At 34.0% G+C, this 19,835-nt stretch overlaps 2 protein-coding genes across 2 annotated transcripts; both read left to right on the top strand.

Moving 5' to 3' along the window:
• The first annotated feature begins 1,410 nt into the window (after window positions 1-1,410).
• LOC145014541 (large ribosomal subunit protein uL10-like) lies at window positions 1,411-3,251 on the top strand. Its single transcript, XM_078972930.1, has 4 exons — window positions 1,411-1,873; window positions 2,192-2,359; window positions 2,453-2,845; window positions 2,940-3,251. Exons 1-4 carry the CDS (start codon window positions 1,619-1,621, stop codon window positions 3,087-3,089), a joined length of 966 nt encoding a protein of 321 aa, XP_078829056.1. The 5' UTR covers window positions 1,411-1,618; the 3' UTR covers window positions 3,090-3,251.
• A 12,916-nt stretch (window positions 3,252-16,167) lies between these two features.
• Window positions 16,168-19,046, top strand: LOC145015594 (aquaporin PIP1-2-like). The gene is made up of 4 exons (XM_078974065.1): window positions 16,168-16,589; window positions 16,685-16,983; window positions 17,075-17,215; window positions 18,714-19,046. Exons 1-4 carry the CDS (start codon window positions 16,259-16,261, stop codon window positions 18,819-18,821), a joined length of 879 nt encoding a protein of 292 aa, XP_078830191.1. The 5' UTR covers window positions 16,168-16,258; the 3' UTR covers window positions 18,822-19,046.
• The last annotated feature ends 789 nt before the right edge of the window (window positions 19,047-19,835 follow it).

Below are 19,835 nucleotides of genomic sequence, written 5' to 3'. Positions count from 1 at the left end.
ATACTTTTATTGTATATAATATTTTATTAACAATTTTTTGTCAGTGTTGCATACACAAAGATAAACTTTAAAGAATTATCTAAGATCGTCGACGTCGTAAGAAATGTTAAGCGGTTTGACAATATTATGTATAGAGAAAAACATGTTAGATAAAATTGATCTTAATAGTATTGTATCTAAAAATGTTAGGAGAAATATTTTTCTTTAAATTAGTTGTTTTTGTAATGTTGTAACAATATTTTTGTTTTTTTTGAATACTAATAGTGAATTTTGTGAGTTTTATAAAGGTATGTCTATTTCCAATTAGTTTTTATTATATTTATGATTTTATAGGTTTATTTTTTCTTTTCACTTTGAATCTACTACATCTTTGGACCAACCCTACACATAAATTTACACAAAATATGATTTGGCAAACCCATAACTATATAGTGTATGTGAACCAAAATTTACAACTTGCTTTAATATTATTCATGTACCAATATCATGTATAATATTCATTTCTATATAACCTAATTGACATACTCTTTAAAACTTATTTTCTATTGGTATTAGGATCTTTTACTTTTTATTTTATAAAATATCATAGTATTTTATTTTGGAATTGTTATAAATTAATTTCCTATATTGAAATTCCCACTATGTTATCGTATTCCTACTAGAGAGACTATCTCACAAGGAAATTATTATGGATTCGATCTTATGCCTTATATGTTTCTGTACAATTGAGACTATTGGACATCTTTTTACAAGTGGTACCGATCTCATCGAGATTTGGACACATATTGCTATTTGGCAGGGTATTCAGATTCCGGATCAGATTTTTGTTCACTCTCTTATTACGTGGTTAGACTATGTTACATTGAGAGGTGGACAACGTAAGACATTTGATACGGTGAATATGACTTCCTTTTGGTTCCTTTGGGATCTCCAAAATTCCTCGTTTTTTGGAACGAATATCCCTAAGAAACCATTTCTTTTTGATGATATTGTTTATAGAACAATTTTTTTTTGATTTTTAATGTGTAGAAAAACCAAGATTAGTTGAAGTTCTTGACTTCATAACCCTACTTCCAATGCAGTTTTACTATAATGTGTCTAGTTTAGCTTCTTTATTTTTTTTAAAGTATCACTCCATTTTAATTTTTTTACTTATATTGAAAAACAATAAAATGAATATATATATATATATATATATATATATATATATATATATATATATATATATATATATATATATATATATATATATTTTGGTAAAACCCTAAAATCATGAACTAGATATATCTCATTTCATCTGTGTTTTAGTTCAGCCCACATGTGATTTCTTGGCCTGTTTGTTCTACAGCCCATTAAGCAAATTAGGTTTTCAGTTGCGGCTTTGTATAAAAACAGAACCCAAGAGCATCGCCCATTCTTCATAGCAAACTAGGTTTTACAGAGCTCATCTTCTCCCCTCCTCTACCACAAACTGAATAGAAGAGGTTAAAGAGACGGCGCCGCCGCTGTCCGCCTTGGCTTAGCACCATCACCGCTCTGTCTTGGCCCTCGGTTTTGTAAACCACTATCATCTCTTCCATTCATTTAGGGTTTATTTTCTTTCTTCAGTTTCACTAAAATGGGCAAAGTTTCAAAAGCCGATAAGAAGATTGCTTACGATCAGAAGCTCTGCCAGCTTCTCGATGACTACACTCAAGTCCTTGTCTCCGCCGCCGATAATGTCGGTTCCAATCAACTCCAGAACATTCGTCATGGTCTTCGAGGGGATTCTGTTATTCTGATGGGGAAGAATACCATGATGAAGCGTTCAATCAGGATGCATTCCGAGAAAACCGGAAACAAGGCCTACCTCAATCTCATCCCTCTCCTTGTTGTAAGTTGAACCTCACTTCTCTAGATTTCTACTTCTGTTTTGCTAGTTTTGATTAAACTATCTGTTTAGTTAACAAATTCTGTAAATAAAACCTAATTAGATCTGTTTCAGTACTGATTAATCTCTGTAAAAAAACGATTGTATATTTCTCGAAATTATGTTTACGATTTACATGATTAATGAACGTTCTTCTCCCAAAATAATCCATTTCTAAAAGCTTATGCTGTCCATTCCTCCAATCGATATCAATTGTTCTTTGAATTTAGGGAAATGTTATCGATTGACGTGTAACTTATATCTTCGTATTCACAATGTTAGGGAAATGTCGGTCTGATCTTCACAAAGGGTGACTTGAAGGAAGTCAGTGAAGAGGTTGCGAAGTACAAGGTCGGAGCTCCTGCTCGTGTTGGACTGGTGGCTCCGGTGGATGTGGTTGTTCCACCCGGCAACACTGGTCTCGATCCATCTCAGACCTCTTTCTTCCAGGTTACAACACATCACAAACCCCTTCCATTGTCATCATCATCATCGTTTCATCTTCAAAATGTTTCTAACTTCAAACCTTAACAACCTCTGTAGGTTCTTAACATTCCGACTAAGATTAACAAGGGAACTGTCGAAATCATCACCCCTGTCGAGCTCATCAAGAAGGGAGACAAGGTGGGATCTTCTGAAGCTGCACTTCTAGCCAAACTTGGAATCAGGCCATTCTCATATGGGCTTGTTGTTCTTACTGTTTACGACAATGGATCTGTATTCAGTCCTGAGGTTCTTGATTTGACTGAAGAAGACTTGATTGAAAAGTTCGCTCTTGGTGTCTCCATGGTTACTTCTCTTGCTTTGGCCATCCACTACCCCACCATTGCTGCAGCTCCACATATGCTCATCAATGGCTACAAGAATGCTTTGTCTATTGCTGTTGCAACTGACTACACTTTCCCACTTGCTGATAAAGTGAAGGAGTATCTTGCTGTATGTTCATGATTCCTGATTCTTGTCTTCTTTCTTCTCCTTAAATTTTGATATTTTTTAGTTTTGATTGAATTTTGTTTGCGAAATGTTTTAGGATCCGAGCAAGTTTGCTGTTGCTGCTCCAGTTGCGGCTGCTGCTTCTGGTGGTGCTCCGGCTGCTGCTGCTGCTGCTCCGGTTGAAGAGAAGAAGGAAGAGGAGGCAGAGGCTAGTGATGATGACATGGGATTTGGACTTTTTGATTAGATGAATTATGAGTGTTGAGACTTTATGGTGCTTTCTTTCTTTTTGGTAATATTTTGGATGTTTGGTTTATGTTTTTTATATGGTTGTAATGGAGTTGTCTGACTGATATTTATATTTTTAGCGATTTTGTTTTATGTTTAAATGATAGTTTTTGATCTTCAATGCATATGATTTAATAGCATTAGTGTCTCCTTCATTTAAATTTTTAGCATTGTTATTGCAAAGTACACTCTTCTTTTAGAGATAAACCTAATATCCCACCAATGACATCATCAATACTCTATAAAATAAAATTTCAAACCGAGCATTCATTGTTAAATTATCCTTGTATAATGTTGCATTTTGAGAACAGAAAAAGAAGAAATTGCGAAGCAGATTTCCAATTTTCGTCTAGGAATTAACAAAAAATTCTTTTATAATAAAAGGATGAGTCCCAAAAGTTTCTTTAATGATATTGAAAAAAAGAGAAATCGATAAAACACATAAAGCTAATCAAGAAAATTGAAAAGTTGATAAATGACTCCCAAAAATTTCTTTGATGATAAGAGGATGTGATAATGGTTGAAATGAATAGAGATAGAATGAGAAAACAACATGAATGGCAGGCAACAACATACAAAAGCGTGATCGCTAATGATAGGTTTGCATTACATGGTAAAAGAAGCTTCATGCATATCGTATGGTAAAATACTAAAATTAAATCCAGTCAAGCTAGTCAATTTTGAATAAAAATTAAAATATTTTCTTTGACATCTATTTGGAGTAAGATCTGGATTGTTTATCATATTTCAGATTGTTTTTCGTGGCCGTTACCACCTGGTGAAACGGGAAAAAATTGGACCGTTGCTATTTGTTTGACTTAATTAAAAAAAAAACCTTTAAAATTATTTATTCTTTTCCTATATAAATACCTATTATCTAAACAATTTTTTACACATAACTTCACTTTTTCTCTCTATATAATCTCAATTATCTTAAAAAAAATTTATGAATCATTTCGACTCGTTTGATGATTTTGATGACGATATGTTCTTCATGATGATGTATCATTATTACACTAACGAACTGCTACAACCAGACCCAACCCCGCTACTAACAATACATGCGATGTTAAACAAAAATCGCGAGGAAGGATACGAACATCTATATCGCGATTACTTTGCGGATAATTGTGTATACGGGGCGAAGGACTTCAAAAGAAGATTTCGTTTGAATAGGAATGTGTTCTTACGGATCGCCAACACCTTAGAAAGCCGGTATCGCTTATTTACTATACTTTTATACTAAATAAATAAAAATCTACTATATGTTTCTTTAATTTTACAACAAATGTACTATATTTTTAAATTGTAGTTAATATATGTTTATGTATGAATTTTTTCAATTGAGATATGATGCTTAAAGTAGACGAGGGTTTACAACGTTGCAGAAATGTGCTGCGACTATTCATTTGATGGCTATGGGGGAGTTACCCGATACCATAGACGACTATATGAGAATGTCCGAAAAAACCACAAGAGAGAGTTTGTATACATTGTCAATGGGTGTTGTTGAAACATTTGGAGACGTGTATTTGCGGAAACCTTCATTGCATGATTTGTAAAAATTGTATGCGGTGGATAAAGAATGCCATGGGTTTCCCGAGATGATTGGAAGCATTGATTGCACACACTGAAAATATAAAAATTATCCAGTAGCATAGAAAGGGCAATACACAAGTGGTCATCACGGATCACTTTCGTTGGTTTTAGAGGATGTTGCTTCTTAAGATTTATGGATTTGACATGTATTTTTGGGGTTGTGGGTTCTAACAACGACATCAACGTTCTTGATCGGTCGCTAATATCCGACGATCTTTTGAATGGAAAGCCCCCGGATGCTCCTTTCACGGTGAATGGAAACGAATACAAATATAGGTATTACCTTACAAATTGAATATATTCTTAGTATTCCACATTCGTGAAGGCATTCCGCCACTCGGTTGAAGAACGAGATAATTTTTTTAAGAGAAGACAAGAAGGAGAACGTAAGGATGTGGAACGTGCATTTGGAGTGCTGAAGTCAAACTGGTGAATTAAAGCCTCCACCATCTCCGATGAAGAGAAACAGTTCTTTACGATCTTCATCTTCATCAAACGAACTTGAATTGACAACCTTTGCCATAATACTCTAACAACTGTTTTGAAAACCAGATCGGACCGACCGATTGAACCGGGAACTGGTCGTGGTTCCAGTTCTTTCACCCCCAAAAATCGTCCATCCCTTAAACCGGAAAAACCGCCGGTTTTCTTCAACCCACGGTCTAACCGGGCTGATTTAACCGTCTTGAGAACCGGTTTTAATTAATTTAATTTTTTTTTCTCCAAAAATTTTTCGGGAAAAAGCTATCTCAATTTCTCAATCGAGTATTGATAGAAGAGAACCACTGATTGTCGTTTACAACCCAAACTCTAAACCTAATGTCGACTAACACAATCGATTGAAGAGTACCTCCGATTTTCAATTTCGCCTTGGTCGAAATCATCACAGTGACACAGAGGGCAATGATTTCTCCGATTTGTGCTCTCGGTGAGGATAACTTCCGATTTCCACCACAATCGACACTTCCATAATACAAAGGTAAAGTAGTCGACACTTCCTATCAGGCTATCATTGTTTCTCTTTTATATAAACTAAAACTAAACACCTATATATGGCTTTTGTGTTGAGGTTGGGACTATTTTTAGAATCAGAAAGCATTTGGAGCTTTTGTAAAGTAAACATTGATACAATGTATAATTAACAATGATAAATTGCTTATTATTTTCAGAAAGCATTTGGATTGTGTAGCATGTTTACTTGTTTATGATTGTTTAGCATGTTCATTGTTTCTATGTTAATATCCACTTTTCTTTTATGATTTTTTATGATTGTTTAGCATGTTTACTTGCTTAGGATTATTAATAATTTGATATAAATGTAACATTGGTTGTTTGTGTTTTTATTATAGATTATGAGCACTCCTGTTTCAAGTTCCAATCCATTCGAAGAAGCACAGTGGAATACTGTCCCATCTGGTTAAAAATGATAATATATTCGAAGAAGCACAGTAGATTATGAGCACTCCTGTTTCAAGTTCTAATCTATCTGAAGAAGCACAGTCGAATATTGAAGAGTCCGTGTGATCACAAACATGATTTGCAAGCTATGATCACCTCCCAGGATTATAAAAAAGTGCTTAGATTAGGAAAAGCAAAAAAATTTAAGCTTATCATATTGAATGAAAACTTTTGGAATAATTGTGCTGTCATAGTAAAGGTGACGACTCAAATGTTAAGATTTTTACGGATTTGTGATTCAGATGAGAAGCCGACATTAGGTAAAACTTTATATATATATATATATATATATATATATATATATATATATATATATATATTCGTTAATGATGTTTACAAATATATTATCACTTTTATTATTTTAATTGATGTCTTTTTTTTAAGGTTATGTATACGAAGGGATGTATAGAGCAAAAAAAGAAATTAAGAAACTTTTTCGCAACACCAGAGAGTTGTACACCCCTTATATTAACATCATTAAAAATCGATGGAATAGGATGTTACGTAAGAGTCTTCATGCTGCTGTTTATTGGTTGGATCCAGTCTTTCAATATGATCAATAAATTGTTTCTAAGAAACCAAAGGTGGTGGTGGTGGTGGGTGGGGGGGGGGGGGGGGGGTATGGATATGGTTGTTATAATAGTATTGGTGCCATGGATGATCTAACTCTCATGGACCAACTAAAGTTGTCTCGTGAGCATGAATGTAGTTTTTTTTGTAGAAAACTTGCTTTCGCTTCTCGCAATACTACTCGTTCAGGTAACTTTTTTTCAATTGTTTATTAATAGTAAATTATAGTAAAAACATTATAATGTTATTTTTTTTAATTTAAATTAGATGAATGGTGGAACATACATGGTGGAGATGCTCCGGAATTGCAAAAAATTGTAATTAAATTTTAAGCCTAACAACTTCTTCTTCCGGGTGTGAGAGAAATTGGAGTGTCTTCGAAAGAATCCACACTAAAAGAAGGAATCAATTAGAGCATCAAATGCTTAATGACCTTGTTTATGTTCATTATAATTTGCATCTACCAAATAAGTAACTTATACTTTTACACTTTTTTTTTCACTTTATTGACAAAATTGCAAGTTTGGTCCCTGAGGTATGTCAAAAATTGGATGTTTGGTACAAAATGTTTTGGAGTTGCACCACTGGCACAAAAAGTGAATTCTATTGCAAGTTTAGTCCAAATGTTTTTGGAATAACTTAAAATGACTAATTTACCCTTCATATTTTGTTTTCTTAATTTTATTTTATTCTATAAATTAAAAAAAGACAAAAAGAAAATACCACCCACCCACCTACCCCCCCACACACACACATACACACACACACACTCTCTCTCTCCCTCTCTCTCCTCCCTCTCTTTCTCTCACTGTCTCTTTCTCTTTCTTTCTCTCTCTCCCTCTCTCTCTCTCTCTCCCTCTCTCTCTCTCTCTCTCTCTCTCTCTCTCTCTCTTTCTTACCAAGAAGAAATTTATCAAGCCCCACCTTCTTTCCTTAACCTTTTCCAGTTACCCAGATGCTCAAACTCATCAATCTTGTTTTCAAACCCAACCCACATGGATCAAAACTTGTATGATCGGTTACCTCCATCAAACCTCCATCTATAGCATCCGTTCTTTAGAAAATTGCTTCATTCTCTACACACATTGAAAAATTAAAAAACATACACTCACACATAGTGAAGAACAGTGTAAACCCATTTGAAATTGGAATCCTTCTGTTGGATGGTTTTCCCTCAACTGGTGTGCTTCACGAACCAAATCCCACTCTCACCCCTTCTGAATCCCTCTGTTTTGGCTAAGAAATTAAAAATAAAGAGCTTATATTTGGATATGAAACATATGTTGAGTTTTTTCAAGAACTATCAATTTTTGAAAAATAAAGTAGGCGATTTTCACTGGATCAAAACTTCAACCCAACTGGATGATCAATCAAAACTTCCCCACTTTTCACTGGATAGATCAAAACTTCAACCAAAAAATCAATGAAAATAAACATATAATTAATTTTATATATAGAAATACCCTCAAAAACCTAGATCTCGTTCCAGCTGGATATTTATGGCATTTTTTTTACCTCCATAGAGATGAGACACCATATCATTTTTTATTCGGTAAAATCGAGCAACCGATGACATCAACCAAGAGGTTTTCGACATGACCAGAAGGGGTTTCGATGATGGTGGTGTTTTTTCTGATAAATGCTTACTTTTCAGATGCATTATTCGCCAAAAATAATAAAGCCCATATCTCGAAGTCTCGAATCATTCATCACACTTCTATGTTGGATTTTGATATGTTTAGTGTGAAAAAGGTGAGATTAATAGTGGTGGTGTGCTCCTGAAAGTGGTTTTTTTATGTGTTGAGAGAGAGAGAGAGAGAGAGAGAGAGAGAGAGAGAGAGAGAGAGAGAGAGAGAGAGAGAGAGAGAGAGAGAGTGGGTGGGTGGTATTATCTTTTTGTCTTTTTTTTTTTTAAAAAAATTTATGCAATAAAAGAAAAATAAGAAAACAAAATATGAAGAATAAATCAATCATTTTAAGTTTTTCCAAATACATTTGGACCAAACCTGCAATAGAATTCACTTTTTAGACCAGTAGTGCAACTTCAAAATATTTTGTACCAAACATCCAATTTTTAACATACCACAGAGACCAAATTTGCAATTTTGTCTTCTTTATATATATATATATATATATATATATATATATATATTAGGCTCAAGGATTACAAAAAGTCTTATGATTCGATTGATTATAAAGTATTGATAAAATCAAGTTTTGGGTAGTTGATGAAATACCGGAATGTGAACTAAGTTATAATGAAAGCCCATATCTCGAAGTCTCGAATCATTCATCACACTTCTATGTTGGATTTTGATATGTTTAGTGTGAAAAAGGTGAGATTAATAGTGGTGGTGTGCTCCTGAAAGTGGTTTTTTTATGTGGAGAGAGAGAGAGAGAGAGAGAGAGAGAGAGAGAGAGAGAGAGAGAGAGAGAGAGGGTGGGTGGTATTTTCTTTTTTTTTTAAAAAAAATTTATGCAATAAAAGAAAAATAAGAAAACAAAATATGAAGAATAAATCAATCATTTTAAGTTTTTCCAAATACATTTGGACCAAACCTGCAATAGAATTCACTTTTTAGACCAGTAGTGCAACTTCAAAATATTTTGTACCAAACATCCAATTTTTAACATACCACAGAGACCAAATTTGCAATTTTGTCTTCTTTATATATATATATATATATATATATATATATATATATATATATATATATATATATATTAGGCTCAAGGATTACAAAAAGTCTTATGATTCGATTGATTATAAAGTATTGATAAAATCAAGTTTTGGGTAGTTGATGAAATACCGGAATGTGAACTAAGTTATAATGAATTGGAAAATATGGTTGAAGAAGAATCACCAAGGTACGATGAATCAACACTGTTTGAATCCTAAGTTTTTCAAGGTTAGTATTGTATGTTATTCTATTAATATTTTGTACCGGAATGTGAACTAAGTTATAATGAAAGCCCATATCTCGAAGTCTCGAATCATTCATCACACTTCTATGTTGGATTTTGATATGTTTAGTGTGAAAAAGGTGAGATTAATAGTGGTGGTGTGCTCCTGAAAGTGGTTTTTTTATGTGGAGAGAGAGAGAGAGAGAGAGAGAGAGAGAGAGGGTGGGTGGTATTTTCTTTTTTTTTTTTTAAAAAATTTATGAAATAAAAGAAAAATAAGAAAACAAAATATGAAGAATAAATCAATCATTTTAAGTTTTTCCAAATACATTTGGACCAAACCTGCAATAGAATTCACTTTTTAGACCAGTAGTGCAACTTCAAAATATTTTGTACCAAACATCCAATTTTTAACATACCACAGAGACCAAATTTGCAATTTTGTCTTCTTTATATATATATATATATATATATATATATATATATATATATATATATATATATTAGGCTCAAGGATTACAAAAAGTCTTATGATTCGATTGATTATAAAGTATTGATGAAATCAAGTTTTGGGTAGTTGATGAAATACCGGAATGTGAACTAAGTTATAATGAATTGGAAAATATGGTTGAAGAAGAATCACCAAGGTACGATGAATCAACACTGTTTGAATCCTAAGTTTTTCAAGGTTAGTATTGTATGTTATTCTATTAATATTTTGTACCGGAATGTGAACTAAGTTATAATGAAAGCCCATATCTCGAAGTCTCGAATCATTCATCACACTTCTATGTTGGATTTTGATATGTTTAGTGTGAAAAAGGTGAGATTAATAGTGGTGGTGTGCTCCTGAAAGTGGTTTTTTTATGTGGAGAGAGAGAGAGAGAGAGAGAGAGAGAGAGAGAGAGAGAGAGAGAGAGAGAGAGAGAGGGTGGGTGGTATTTTCTTTTTTTTTTTAAAAAAATTTATGCAATAAAAGAAAAATAAGAAAACAAAATATGAAGAATAAATCAATCATTTTAAGTTTTTCCAAATACATTTGGACCAAACCTGCAATAGAATTCACTTTTTAGACCAGTAGTGCAACTTCAAAATATTTTGTACCAAACATCCAATTTTTAACATACCACAGAGACCAAATTTGCAATTTTGTCTTCTTTATTTATATATATATATATATATATATATATATATATATATATATATATATATATATATATATATATATATATATATATATATATATATTAGGCTCAAGGATTACAAAAAGTCTTATGATTCGATTGATTATAAAGTATTGATAAAATCAAGTTTTGGGTAGTTGATGAAATACCGGAATGTGAACTAAGTTATAATGAATTGGAAAATATGGTTGAAGAAGAATCACCAAGGTACGATGAATCAACACTGTTTGAATCCTAAGTTTTTCAAGGTTAGTATTGTATGTTATTCTATTAATATTTTGTTATTCTTCTATTTGAGTTTAAGTTTTGTTAAAATTGAAATTGTATTTGATATGAGTTTAAGTTTTGTTAAAATTGAAATTGTATTTGATATTGAAGATGACGAAGAAGATGATGATTGAGTTGCATTAAAAGAAATTGACATGAATTTTTTAGATGAAAATTAAATTATGATTCAAGTTTGGATTTTGATACATTTCATGGTATTTTGATGTTTACGTTGTGAGCTTTGTTTTTTTTGAAGACTAGAATCAACATGTGTTGAATTATTTTCATGGTACTTTGTATGTTTGGTATTTTTATTTAATGTTGAAAACTTATGTTTGTTGATATTTTTGGTTTAAAGTTTATTTTGTATTTTTTGGAATATTTTAAAATTTTAAATACAATAATCAAGGTTGTCAAGATCGGAATCCTACGTAAGATCGTTTTTGGGTTTGTAAGATCGGGATCGGGATCCTAAGATCCCACAAAATAAAACATAATTTTAATTTATAATTTTTAAACATGAAAAATATTTCAAACATTTAATTTTTCGTTCAAAAGTTATAAAAACTTTAAAATATTAGTCATAAGTCATAATACAAAATTATAAATAGTAAATAGGTAAAGGGTAAAAGACATAAAGTGGTAAAAATGATTTTTATTTGTAAAAAAAAAATCAAAGGAAGGTAGGATCGGATTGGATCTCGATCCTACGATCTTACGATCCTACCTGTAATCTTATCCCAAATACGATATTTTTACGATCCAGATCGTTTTTCATACCTAGGATCGTGATCCTACGATTAGGATCGCGATTTTGATAACCATGACAATAATGATGTAATAATGACGTCATCCGGTTTTTTGGACCGGTCCATGACCCATCGACTAGGTATGGCGGCTGGTTCGATGTCCGATCCAGTTTTCAAAACATTGACTCCAACGACTGCTACCAGCTTGTTGGGATTTTCCTCCTCCAGATCGTCAAACCCGTACACTGGCGATGCGGGTGCGTCGTCTGGGCACGTCCGGATCTTCATCTTCATCAAACAATACTTTCTTTTTGTAGCAAAATCCTTGTTTTTAAGTTCAGTCGGCAACCCAATTTAGAATGAAATTAAATCAGACTTGTAGTTTTGGGAGTAAAATTATAAGAACAGGAGTAGGTCAAATTTATGGTTGTTGATTTGAGAATCAATCCATATACTAGTGTTGTGTGTGCTTTTCTGTTTTGTATTGATATTTGATGAGTCGTGTGCTATTTTTAATTTATTGTCTTTCTATTTATTGGCTTATGATTTTTGTGGGATTTAACCCCCAATTAAAAAACCATTTTACTGTGTACAAGCTTAAGGTAAGTATCAACACTTGAGCTTCATTATGGTTCATTTGTTGTGGATTTAACCCCCAATATACTACCCTTAAATCCACTTTAAGCTGTTTGAACTGCTCTTTTTCTTTTCCTTAATGATACTCCAGTTTTTCTCGTAACCGGATCTTGTTGACACCTCACTAGCCTTATGGGTTTTCCTCTCAACTCAAAGTGATTTAATCACGATAACAATTGGACCACAATTGGTGATGTGGCAATTTTGGTCAACAAAGGAAAAAGTCTGTGACAACCCGATATTTCAACTACATGTAAACGACCTAAAAAGTCAAGTATTGTAACTACGTTAGTTGTAAAATTTACTTCGAAAATAAAATATCCAAAAATCAGTAATTAAATTACCTTTTATGATAGATGTCATTAAACCATGATCGTACGTAAAAACAGCGCTCAAATCCGACTTCGTATAAGAAAGTTAGGATTTTTTCAAGTTCGGTTTAACGGCAGACGACTAAAAACTCGAATCAGAGATCGAACGACTTTTGGCCGGAATGACCTAAACGAGAATCGAAGGTCTCATCAATGATATTTCAGCGGTAAAAAGTCTGGCAAAAACCGACGTCAGATAAAGCAGTTATGAATTTCTAAAGAAATTTTCTTACCGCGACCTTTTAAAAATAAATAATAAAAATAATTTCGGAATTTGCCGACGGAATCTAAACGAAAGTTGTAGAGTATGGTCTCACCTTTGCGGGGATATAAAGAATATCGAAAACGGAGTTCGTATGAAGAAGATATGAATTTTTGAAGTTTATTAAATAAATTATATATAAATTTAATTCAAAAATCCGGTATTATCCGAAGGGAGAGTCAACGTGTTCATCCGAGTTACGCGCCGCGTAACCCCGTACGCCCCACGTACGCGAGGCCTTGGTCTCGGTTCGTCCACGTCGCCCCTATGCGAGCCTGCTTGTCCCGTCCCATCCGAAGCGAGGCAGTCGAGGACTCTGTCACGCATGACGCACGAGTACGCTTCGCGTACGCTCGTACGACCCACGTACCGAGGCTTCTTAGACCCCTATAAATAGAGATGCGAGGGTTCCGGGAAAAACACCCCAATTCTCTCATTTCTCTCACGATCTTGCCTCGATTTCCGTGCCCGCACTACCTCGAAGCCCCGATCACTTTGCTCGAGTCCCGAAGGTCGTTCGTGCCCCCGAGATTCCCGAGAATCCTGAGGAAATCCACTTTCGCAAGCCGAAATTCTATCCGGTTTTTCATCTCGCAACCTCCGATTTTACAAGTGAGTTCATACCCCTATAATTCACGTTTTTAAATGTTTTATAAGTACTTTTACATGCTTTTAGGGGGGGGGGGATACAAGTAAAACACTCGGTTATTATCGTGTGGTATATAAACTTTCACTTTACGCGTTTTATCAAAGGAATCATATGTGATTTGAAACTATCAAAGGGAATCTTTCATACGCAAAGTATACCACGACAACATTTTATCTTTTGAAATGAGAAACGATTTAGGTATTTATATAAATCAGATACTTTGCTTATATTACATTCTGTGTGTCGGTTTTGGCACTACAAAAACTACACTTTTCATAACAAGTGAACATTTTCACTAAGGGTTTATTTTACAAATGAAACACACTTTTAGGAAACTATAATAGGTATAGTTTCACGAGAACACTACGAACTTTTACATACATGGAAATACTACTTCGATAAGCTGCTTTCATATACAATAACGAACGAACATTTTCACACGTAAATCTGTTTTATACTAAGTGTTGTGAGACATTAACTTCACGTACGTTCGAGTACACATTTCAAGTCCTGTATTATATACCAGAATCCCTTGGAGGGGGAGCATGGTGTTTGTGTATAAATCTATACGGGCTTGACAACCCGCGCCCTGACTGTTAGCTACAGTCCACCTTTTGGGGTGACAAACGTCAGAACATTCCAACGCCTGAAGAACGTTGTGTATAGGCATTCCTTGTCAATAACATGGTTATAAAACTCACATGGGGTATTAAAAACACAATGATTTATGAGGTTTTTCAGACAAATTGAAATCTTTATACTTTCATACAAACATTGTCATTAAATACTTATGAAACTCACCAGCTTAAATGCTGATCTACTCTTTCAAAAACTACTTGTATGTCTCAGGGATTCAGTAATTACAGGTAACAAACGGATTTTGGAGAAGGGACGCTGCGGCGCCAGTTTAATTTCATATTTTGACATCATAATGTAATTGATTTTGAACATGTATACTTTTAAACAATGTAAACTTTCAATTATATATATATGATGGTTGTATTGCTTTCGTTACTATGTATTCATTTGTTACGTTACCACATGAAGTCATCCGCTCCCGAACGTTTCCGCCGTTCCGGTTTGGGGGTGTGACAAAGTCAATGTGGGGAAATTGGTCAACAAATATCAATGTGTTCAAGCTCTTCAAAGGTTTTAAATTCCAGGAATTGGGTTTGTTCAAGGATGGAGTTAGATTGCATTTTGAATAAGAGGATTTAATTGTGAAAAAACTGATGAGTTTGTTAAGTTTGTGGGGAGAATCAAGAAACAATAGAAAGTGATTGTGGGGTTGGAGATCAATGAAGGACTAACAATTTACCCTAATCAGTTAAAAATGGAAAACATGGCCTCACTGCAGGAAATATATATACACGTATGAGTCGAAGCTGCGGTTAATACCTGCTAGGGTTTAGTGAGACGATTTAAACTTTACGAAATAACAACATCAAGAGATTCAAGATATGGTGAGTTATTTTTTTTAAATGAAACTATTGCATGCCTTTGAGTTTTGGATTATTATGTTTAAATCTAATTGAAAAAGAATGATGCATCGATCTTAAATTCTTAATAGGGTTCGCCAAACAATGTTGATCTGCTGAATCCATCAGCTGAATTGGAAAAGATGAAGCATAAGCTGAAGCGTATTGTCCAATATCACCCAATTCTTTCTTCATGGTAGTATATATATTTAATATTCTCCCTCGATTTTTCTGTTTGAAGAATCGTCTCAAGCTCTAATAATATATGTGATGTTTTGATTATATTTTTTTTAAAGTATATTAACCTACGATATAGTTAATTAACCAAAAGAATTGTCATGGTGGCATGCATGCAGGACGTTAAGTGCCAAGGCTGCTTTAGCTTGTGAGTATTCAATTCCTATCATATGTGTACTTTTGGATTTAGTTTTTATTTATTTATCACATAATGATTGAATTATTGTTTTTTTTTTCTTAATTTATTTATGGATATATATAAGGGATATTGGTTTTACACCCCAATTTATAATTTAAACACCCTTATTTATAACTCAGTTGTTTGATCCATCGCTACATTTTATTTGCGTTCATCTCCAAGGACCTACTTTTTTATAATAGAAAAAGTAGTTTGAAATTTCAAAACGATTTTCAAACTTTTTTATCAGAAAATATATTTCAAAAATCTCAAAATTCGAATTCGATGGTCATTTTTTTTTTGGAAAAATATACTTTATTATATGATATTGATTTAGGAAATATTGTATTTTAAAAGTAAATATCACTTAAAATAATAATAATATATATTGAATACATAATAATAATAAAGTTATTTTACATGGTGTATGCCTGTGTTTGCAAAAAAAAGATAGGAGTAAGAAGGACGCCTGAATTCCGTTAAAATGTAGAGGACGTTGATAAGCTTCCATTTTCAACCACCATTCGCTTCCATTACAATTACAAATACCACAGACATTTTTACAGAAATTAACACAGAAACCAAAATGGACAGAAGGGAAGATGGCGTTCATTTGGGAACCCACAGATTCAGGGACAGACGCCCACTCGGCACGGCGGCTCGAATTTATGACAAAGATTACAAAGAGCCGGAGGCCGTTCCGTTCTTCGAGGCGGCGGAGCTCTGCTGCTGGTCATTCTACAGAGCTGCCATAGCCGAATTCGTTGCCACTTTTCTATTTCTATACATCTCCCTCATGACAGTCATCCAAGTCTCCAAATCCCAAAACAAATGCTCCTCCGTCGGCGTCCAAGGAATCGCCTGGGCCTTCGGTGGCATGATTTTCGCACTTGTCTATTGCACCTCCGGCATCTCAGGTCAGCTGCCCTAATTTCTGCAATTAATTTCTCATAATCGGTGTGTTTCAGATTGTCAAAACCATTTAATTTATAACGATTTGGGTCTCTAACAGGAGGTCATATTAATCCGTCGGTGACATTTGGGTTGTTTCTGGGTAGAAAGATGTCGTTTCCGAGGGCGTTGTTGTACATGGTGATGCAATGCGCCGGAGCAATATGTGGCGCCGGAGTTGTAAAGGGGTTTGAAGGAGAGAAAGTATTTGAGCTACACGGCGGTGGCGCCAACGTGGTTTCTGAAGGATACGGCAAAATCGACGGCCTTGGGGCGGAAATCGTCGGAACATTTATCCTTGTGTACACCGTCTTCTCCGCCACCGACGCCAAGTTCAGTGCTCGCGATTCCCGCGTCCCTGTACGTATTCATAAGATTGATTAATGTAATTTTATCGATTGATTTGTTGAAAAGAGACAAGATCATAATTTTGTGTGGTTTGATTTCGCAGATTTTGGCGCCATTGCCAATTGGGTTTGCGGTGTTTTTGGTTCATTTGGCCACCATTCCGATCACCGGCACTGGGATTAATCCGGCGAGGAGTCTGGGAGCTGCCCTCCTCTATAACAAGGAGCAGGCATGGAATGAACATGTTAGTGTAGTCCACTATATATATATTTTCATCTTTTAAATACAATTATTATATATTTTGATATTTTAATAAATGATTTAACAAAACCTCATTTTGTATATAGATACATAATATATTGTAGACAAAACTTCAAAAATGGTTTATGTGGTTTTCGAAAATATCAAGTTTAATCCTTAAGTTCAAAAAACCTCACAGATGGTCATTGTGGTTTCAAAACTTTTAATAAATGGTCATTCCGTCTAACTCCGTTAGTTTTTACCGTTAAGCGACGGACATTTTTATCATTTCAATACATAAGGACCATTTATAAGGTTTTCTCTATTTAAAAAAAATATATATAATTATTTAATTAAAGGGCCCCACCCCTCTCTCTCTCTCTCACGATCACAGTGACTATCAATCCTCCATCGCCTTTGCTCCGGTCACACTCCACCACCTTCCACTGCCCTACACCCTCTTCGCGAATACAGGAGAAAACGATCAAAGCAAGAAAAACCCAGCAGTGGGGTTGCCACCCACTGCCGACATGAACCACCACCACTACCCACCGCTACTACTATTGATCTCTTTTCCTCCGACCATTTGCCACCTTCCTCATCCATATCTCATCAATATCGCTGACCGAAACGCAAAAGAGGAGCAGCGGATCTGCCACTGTGTATCACCCATCACCACCTGCTACCATTTTTTTGGGTTATTGCCACCGTGAGGACTTCGACTAGCCACCACATCCTGCCACTATGAATATTCGACCACCACCACCATCGTTTCCTTATATTTATTTTGTGGTTCACGTATCTTGATCAGTCGACCACAAGAGACCCAAATTATGGGTCGTGACTTTCCTGCGTGAAACCAAATCCTGGAAGAAGATGATTGACTTTCCAAAACTTTCATTTGATTTAAACACATTCAGTACCTCACTTAATTTCCGAACCCATACTAATATTAAGTACCCTATTTATTTAAAATAAATCAAGAGGCCCCTCCATAGATACATGTTTACAATGTTAGTTTCATTGTAATGTGCAGATGTAAAACGAGAGAGAGAGAGAGAGAGAGAGAGAGAGAGAGAGAGAGAGAGAGAGAGAGAGAGAGAGAGAGAGAGAGAGAGAGAGAGAGAGAGAGAGAGAGAGAGAGAGAGAGACCTTTAATTAAATAATTATATATATATATATATATATATATATATATATATATATATATATATATATATTTTAAATATAGAAAACCTCATAAATAGTCATTGTGTATTGAAATGATGAAAATGATCCTCACTTAACGGTAGAAAGCTGATGGAGTTAGGTAGAAAGACTATTTGTTAAAAGTTTTGAAACATATGAACCATCTGTGAGGTTTTTTGAACTTAAGAACTAAACTTGATATTTTCAAAAACCACAGGGATATTTTTGAAGTTTTATCTATATTGTAATTTCTTTTTTGCCATTTCTTGATTAATGATAAAATGGTAATAATTAATGAGTATGTTTTTGAACAGTGGATATTCTGGGCAGGACCAATGTCGGGGGCAACATTGGCGGCAGCCTACCACCAACTAATCATCAGAGCGTTTCCTTTCAAAGGAAGACCATCTTTGCCCCAGTAACTTTCACTTTTAGTCTACAATACCCCCTTACCAAAATAAAGTTAATGGTTTGATCCATTCGTCAACAAATGTATCCATTCAGGTGTTCGAAAAGGCGTCCATTACCTAAAGGGTTATTTAACTCCTTTGATGGACAAACTGTGTAGTTAGAAGTATAATCTAGAGGATGTATTTTAGCTCTTCTAAAAAGAAGACATGTAAATACAACGTGCATAAATCATTCTAACCACCATACATTTTGTATTATATCATTTTTGTTATGCATATACTTATCCTAAAGTGGTGCAACGCTAGTTATATTATGTTAAGATTTTGGGTAACAGATCTCAAAGTAATATTATGTAAGCATTTGGGTAACAGATCTCAATGTGAACACAAACATCCAAACATTATATTTGAGTTTCCTAGCTGCTTATAGCCTTATACCAACATGAAAAACCCATATATACATATGTATTTTGTTATATATATAAAAGATGTTTGTTCATCTTTTTAGAATCCTAAACAAACTACGTAACTTTATCACTATTCACCAACAAAATCTACCATCTAAGTTCGACTAGTTTAACTAATTGTTATATCATTCAAACCAACAATTTTGAAATCCAAGCAGCTATAGACCCGATTATGTGTACCTGGTTATCATACATGTGAAAAAAGACACCATCACTTCTTTTTCTTTTTTAGTAAAAAAGACTTATTCGTATTTTCTTTCGTTTCATTTTGTATTTTAGGATGAAATAAACATTTTTTTAATAGAGTAAAAAACTTGTTATCGATTTAATTAATCAATACATTTTTTATTAAAGAAATTTTTAGAAAAAAAATACATTTTTTGTTTTGAAGCATCCAACGATAAATATAATAAAAAGAGACGATGAATTACAAAAAGTTTAACAAGTTTTTAACAAAGTTAAAGCCTAGAGAAGAGTTAGAACCGGAATTACAAAAAGTTTAACAAGTTTTTAACAAAGTTAAAGCCTATCTATATTACATTTGGAATTCCTATACCTT

This window comes from Lactuca saligna, chromosome 9, assembly GCF_052625555.1.
Source record: "Lactuca saligna cultivar CGN05327 chromosome 9, ASM5262555v1, whole genome shotgun sequence".
Lineage (NCBI taxonomy): Eukaryota > Viridiplantae > Streptophyta > Magnoliopsida > Asterales > Asteraceae > Lactuca > Lactuca saligna.
Note: the sequence above shows the minus strand (reverse complement) of the source record. Positions and strands in the feature narration are given on the sequence as shown.